At 31.9% G+C, this 6,688-nt stretch overlaps 1 protein-coding gene across 2 annotated transcripts; it reads right to left on the bottom strand.

The window, feature by feature from the left end:
- Positions 1-2,061: 2,061 nt before the first annotated feature.
- LOC107897746 (CLK4-associating serine/arginine rich protein) lies at positions 2,062-6,340 on the bottom strand. 2 transcript variants are annotated; one of them, XM_016823318.2, is made up of 13 exons: positions 6,032-6,340; positions 5,909-5,947; positions 5,666-5,814; positions 5,425-5,500; positions 4,503-4,785; positions 4,310-4,419; positions 4,171-4,218; positions 3,887-4,090; positions 3,517-3,618; positions 3,282-3,415; positions 2,968-3,106; positions 2,359-2,487; positions 2,062-2,271 (listed from the first exon to the last, which is right to left on the bottom strand). In XM_016823318.2, exons 1-13 carry the CDS (start codon positions 6,226-6,228, stop codon positions 2,247-2,249), a joined length of 1,635 nt encoding a protein of 544 aa, XP_016678807.1. In that variant the 5' UTR covers positions 6,229-6,340; the 3' UTR covers positions 2,062-2,246. The 2 variants fall into 2 exon arrangements, with proteins under 2 accessions (XP_016678807.1, XP_040937509.1); XM_041081575.1 differs by having other exon boundaries at positions 2,410-2,487.
- Between the last annotated feature and the right edge of the window lie 348 nt (positions 6,341-6,688).

The following is a 6,688-nucleotide window of genomic DNA, read 5'->3' as shown; positions in this document are numbered from 1 at the left end:
ATTTTCTTGTTCAATTTAAGGATTTAAGATTATGAGATATCATAAAATGATTAGTATTCATTTTATTTTTAAAATTTTTTTATTTACTAAAATTTTCTTATCTCATAATGAATAATAATATAAATCATAATGCACTGTAATTAGGTTTATCTAATCAATTATTTTAAATATAAAATTAATCGTATTTTATGATAAAATTATTTAATGCTATTGGTTCTATACAACTAATAAATGTTATATTATTTTGATGATAACAAATGACAATACAAGTATATAATTACAATTTATATTTTTATTACTTAAAAATATAATAAATTAATAATTATAACTACACGCAAAAATTTAACTTATATAAATATATAATTACATTCGATGTAAAATAAATCTAAACCAAATTAAAACTCAAAATGACTCAATTGTCACCTTTAAAATTTTGCTTCTTATGGTCAATTGTGCCTTTTGGAGTCACAAACAAAGTTAGACAAGTATTTTTTAAATTAAATGTGCTTATGAACCAAAAGTAAGAGCATTTTTTTTGGTTTTGTTTTTGAGGAAAACACTTTTAGAAAATTTTCAATGAGATAATCTTTTTTCAACCCTCTCAAAACAGAATCTATTCCAAACATATATACTATGGTTTCTTACTTACTTCGACAAAGTATAATATTTAAATTTGATATTTTTAAATTATTTTTTTAGACCTATTGTCGATACTAAGTAGTAGTAAAAAATTTGTACCATTTTTCATGATATTATGCATGGATCAAATATATCATGGGGAATTCTTCAAAAAAAAATTTGTCTTCCACAATAGAATCTGATAAGTGAAATTTTGAGTAAGTGTTTACATAATTTTCTTTTGTCTGAAGAAATGATAACTTTTTTAATTCTTATTTATGTATTTTATGTAATATTTATATTGGATATACAATGATTTTTCTATTGAAATTTATTTCAAATATATAACATTATATATTTAAATTTGTAAGGGTTATATTTTAATAATATTTAAAATATAAATTATATATTTAAATTAAAATTTACAAATAATTAATATTAATTGTTTACAAATATTTAAAATTTATATTTTTTTCAAAATATTAATAATTAGTTAAAATAAATTATTTATTATACTCTTACTAAAATATTATAATATTAACGAATTTAAATATTATTTAAATATATCTTTACTTAATAAAATTATGTTTAAAATGAACATTTATTTTTTTTAAAAGTACTTTTTTCACAAATCTTAAACCAAATCATTTTTCAGAAAAGCAATTAGACATCTCCCAGCTAGACTTAATTATGAGTCGGACCACCCACCTAGACTCGAAGGCCTACCCGAATATTATATGAGTAAAAATATAGGCCTGAAAAATAGACTTGGACAAAAAAATAAGACCCATTTTTCAAATAAACCGAGCCTCGATTAGGATTCTTTTAGCTCAAGCTCGGCCCTACCCAAATAAGTCTAAAGTTTTTTACATGTTTTGTTACTATTATATTGTTTTGCTTCTTTTATGTTAGTTTTGCTACAATCTTACTATTATATTACTATCATTTTATTGTTATAGTTTGAATATTATATAACTTTTATTTTATTATTAATATTACTACCATTTTGAAAGTATTACTTGTTGAGTCGCAACAATGTTAATGTTATTCAAGCACAAATTTTTTTAATGTATTCTCAATTAATTAGGAAACTAATAAATATTTTTAATGTATTCGATGTATTATATTTTTAAAATTTATTTTTATATAAAAGATGATAATATACAAAAATTAATACAAAAGGACCGAATCAAACTTTTTTCAGAACCATAATCTGGTATACCCCCAACCTTTACGTAACAAATCTCAAAATTTTCTCATATGAAAAATGCTCCACAGCTGAAGAGTGCAAATTTGCTACTTTTCTTACTTGAGATGGCCAGGTTTGGAAGTTTTAATTCGAAGACATCTTACCCCTTAACAAGTGATGACATAAGTCAACAAATTATTTAACTGGCTTATTATTAGTAGTAGCAGTATTTATAAGAGTCAAATTTCAATTACTGAATTAAAAATTACTTATTTATATTACATAAAATGCAAAAGCCCAATAGATTGATAAGAAGATACCGTAACTCAAAAACACCCTACAACATTTCTCATATATATTGACAAGCTACCCAAAACTAGCATCGCCTTACATAATATATCAAATAGCTTTGCCTGCAACATTTATGTCAATCACCTTCTCAGTACCTTGAACGGCTTCTTACCCTGCATTTTACAAAGCCCTTGATCAGCATCCAACTACTACACATAAAGCAACACAAAAATTTCTGACTAACAGCACAGAGCCACAACCTGGGTGAACGGGAATTTGAGCGTGAACGTGAATGAGAGTAAGAGTGGGACCTAGATCGTGATCGTGACCGAGAATAATATCTTCTAGAACTCCTACTCCTACTTGGACTTCTACTCCGTCGATATCTTCTGCAGTAAAGAAATAATTCACCAGACAAACATTACAACATCTAATAAGAGAGCAAACACCAAGTTTTATCACCCTAAATACATAGTTTCCCTGTAAATATCAGAAATGACCCCATGCAATATGTTATTTATAGCAGATAAGAGAAAATAATAACACGCTTAAGTCTTTGACCAGATGGCCAAAGCAAAAGGGACCAAAATAAACCTTTATGGTCTAAACTGAGACATATCATAAGTTCTATGGGTATCTATTTTGTTTAAACTTCAACCAGCAACTCCTCTTTGCATATCAGGCTACTAAAGCATCTTATTACCTCCAAGTTCCCTCACAACAATAAATAAATTAAACACCACATGGACTCCTAAAAACTCATTCTATTTGGTTGCTTTCCATGGAGACATTATTCTACTGCAAAAATCATTCACTGTCAGCCATATGGATTGGAGGACATAGTAATACAAATAGTCCAGGACATATACCTTGGAGGAGAGCGACTGTAACTCCTACTGCGGCTGCGATGCCTTTGACGACTTAATCGGCTTGTTTCTGCAAGTTTTTCCAGTCTTTGGCGCTCCTGCTCTCGCTTCTTAGCCATTTCCGCAGCAGTGTCTTTCTTAACTATAGAGACATCAGCTTATCAGGCCATGAATGCAAGTAACCCCAGAAAACACGTGAAACTAAAAACTCTGAAACTCTCTTTGTAACAACTTACTGCCTCTCTTTTCTTCCAAGTATACAAATAAATAGCTAAAAAGAACTAGGAAAAGACCAAGATGAGAATGCGTATGCGTACTTTGCTTGTTTAACTGTCTGTTCATAATCCTTTTTAGCCGCTCTTGAGGAGTTTCTTTCTTATCAATCTGCCCCTGTCTTGAGGGTCCTCCGGATGCACTTGCTTTTGTCAACTTGGCTAATGTTGGTAATCCACTGACAGAAAGGAAATAAAAACTCAAGGCAACTACAAAAAATAGAATTAAATAACCCTTTCATAACAAATAAAATAATAAAAGCATAAATTATAGTGATACCTTACTGCTGGTTTTGATACTTTACTGCTCTTTTCTTTATCAAGAGACACACCAGATGCAGGGTCAACATGTAGTGCCTCAAGTATGGGACCAGATGATAGCCTGCAGGAAAGGAAAAGCATCAGATACGTCCATGGTCATGATTTTGTGATACTGGGAAGCATTCACACAAATTCCATTTCAGGAAACATATGAGCTTCAAAAGGGAAGCCTCCTTCTGACTCCCTCTTTCCAGTTATGCTGATAACCCTAGGGCAGGTCTATTTTAAACCAGAAAAGACTGCCTCAGGCAACAAAATGGGGATAAGCTGCAGCAGAGTAAAGACTGTCCAATCTATCTTTGCAAGAATTAAAGGTCGAGTGCTCCGACCGATTTGACATGTCAGCCTGAGGTGGAGGAGATGATGGCGGAGAAAATCCTTCAAGCTTTGGTCCATCCCTGTCTCCAGAGCCTCCAAACTCCGTTATATACTCTATTTTGGGAGTCTTTGGTTTACTTCTATAAGAGTCATCAGAATAACCACCACGCGCATGGCGCCTTGAGTATGATGGAGAGTATGAACGTGATCTTGACCTGAATAGGATAACCTATACATAAATTCCTTTTCTACTACTCAAATAATTGCTTCAAGAGAAACATAGATCAGACTATACCTCCTAGAACGTGGATAAGCATCATAGGTTGGACTCCGCCTAGATTCCCTGTATGTGGCAAAAGAAATCATCAACACTTTAGGTATGACGTCATAACTAGTTCTACCAGTTTGTAATAGAGATCTTCCAAATTTTATACCGGTAGGGATCATTATGAAGTACTCGTGATCCAGTTATCCGAGCAGCTTCTCTTTCTTTCTCCCTTTCTATTTGAGAAGCTTTCCTCCTTTCTTTGCGACTCAGTTTCCTCTAAAAATTCAGAATTTCTGATTTGTTATCAACAATGCTAATAATAAAATGAAACAACAAACATGGTGTCTTATCCAACTTACAATTGCAGGATCGCCTTTGATTACTTCCTTCTGTCTTTTTTCCTCCTCTTTTGCTTTTTTGTCCATGTAAACAAGCCAGCCATACCTTTTCACTCCAAATTCTTTTGCTATTATATCCATTCCTTCATCATTACTATCATCACTGTTGAAATCATCATCATCTTCTTCCTCCTCATCTTCTTCATCAGCATCTGAAAACTGAGCTTCCTCTTTCCCATTTCCATCATAAGAGAATCCAACTTGAGAATATGAACCCTTATTAGTTGGTTGAGCCGGCTGTGATCTGCCAAATATACCAAAAGGAAAGGAATAACCAAGATAACCACAAAAAGCAGTCAGAGGTATCAGCATTAGTAAAACCAGCAAACTTGAAACCAAGGAATAAATTTTATTGTATATGCCAAAAGAAACCAAAATGAAGCACACTCATCTCTTCTAGAAACAGTCAAAACAAAACCTTATAAAAACAGGCTAACTGAATGATCTTCATCATATATATGAACTGAAAAAAAAAAAAAAAGCTTTTTTCCTGCTTTAAAAGAAGACTACTAAAACAAATAATAAACCTATCAAAGTTAATTTATAAATAGCTAAAAATCATATGAGAGAAAGTAAAATGCAAGACAAGTCTATAAATTGGATCTTTTATAAAAACTTAACGCATCTCAACATTTATTCCAAATAGAATAAATCTTGGAAAATACATCTCCTGCAACCACCATCTTATCTCCATGTCTAAGATCACCCTAAAGCCCTATGCAGAATGAAAAAAAAAATTGCAAAGAGCAAGACACTGTTGGAAACTTTTATGCAGATGGCATGCCAATAAATTTTTATTTTTCGGAAAAGCTTTGAGCACCATCACATGCATCACCTATCTTATCAAATCGGCACAAATAGCTGAGAAAAGAATATACTAAACCTGTCTGATTGGAACGGTGCGATTACTTTTGCCTCCATTTCTACATTCACATGTTGTAAACCATCCTCGTCGGTAACTGTCAAAAGATACAAACCTCAGCACATAAAGCTTATTTGAAAACTAATCGCTATTCTTATAACAGACTTTTGCCGTTATAACCAAAAAATAGGAGGGACACGAAACAAACAAAAGTGAACCAAAAACAGAGTTTATCAATTCCAAGAAATAAAAAAGTACCGACATCCTCTACGGCGATGCTTAATTAAATCCCGATAACGCTCGAAATTAACAAACTCTTCTACTTCTTCTTCCTCTTCAGACTTCTCTTGATTCCTAAAATGTCGTGTCCCTGGCTCGCGAATAAAATCAAGAAGAGCTCGGCCATCGAATCTAAAATATAAGCAAATGCTAATCAGTTTAAAAAAAAAGCATCGTCTAAAAGGATCTTAGAAATGAAGATAAATGAGAAATAAAAAATATATACCTATCGATTAAAATATCTTGTTTTCCATTCCAAGGAATCCTGTAAGCAAAAGGAATAAATTTGAGATAATTAATGGAAGGCTAAGAAGGTAATATTTAACCGAAAATTGATAAATTGACTTACAAGCCTTGCTGATCTTGAGTGGCATGATAAAGAGCATCGTCACGGTGGATACGGCAGCGAGAGCCGACGACTTGAATGGATTGTTGAGGGTCGCCGCGTCTTTTGGAAAGGAATATGGCCCGTCTTTGTGCTCTCTTTCGAGCCGCGTCCATCATGTCGTGGACCTTCCTTTCTGATCTCCGAGCTTCGTGCCACATCTCTGATGATAGAATCGGAGTGTCGAAACCCTAAAGAGAGGAGGAGGAAATAAAAAACAACGATCTCTGGATAAATAATCTGTGTGTTAGGTAAGTGGAAAGCTTTGTTTTGTTATGGACCCTTTTTTTTTTCTTTTATGAATAAATGGTCTGTCATTTTATTTGTCCAAAAAGGCCCAACTTTGAGCCTTGAGATTTGGGCTAGTAAGCCCCTTTCGTCTTTCTCTGATTTTTACTCTGGTTAAAAGCTATTTTTATAGATTCATGGTTTCAATGCGAACTTACTTTAAACAAAGTTATATGCGATTATTATTTTATTTACGATAAAATATTAAATTTATACATAATTTTTTAATTTAATGTTTAATTTAATACATAAATTTTGATTTGATGTAATTATATATATGAAATTTCAATTTCAATTCAATTATATACATTTAAATAAATAAATACATACATT

This window comes from Gossypium hirsutum, chromosome A11, assembly GCF_007990345.1.
Source record: "Gossypium hirsutum isolate 1008001.06 chromosome A11, Gossypium_hirsutum_v2.1, whole genome shotgun sequence".
In the NCBI taxonomy this organism is placed as follows: Eukaryota; Viridiplantae; Streptophyta; class Magnoliopsida; order Malvales; family Malvaceae; genus Gossypium; species Gossypium hirsutum.
Note: the sequence above shows the minus strand (reverse complement) of the source record. Positions and strands in the feature narration are given on the sequence as shown.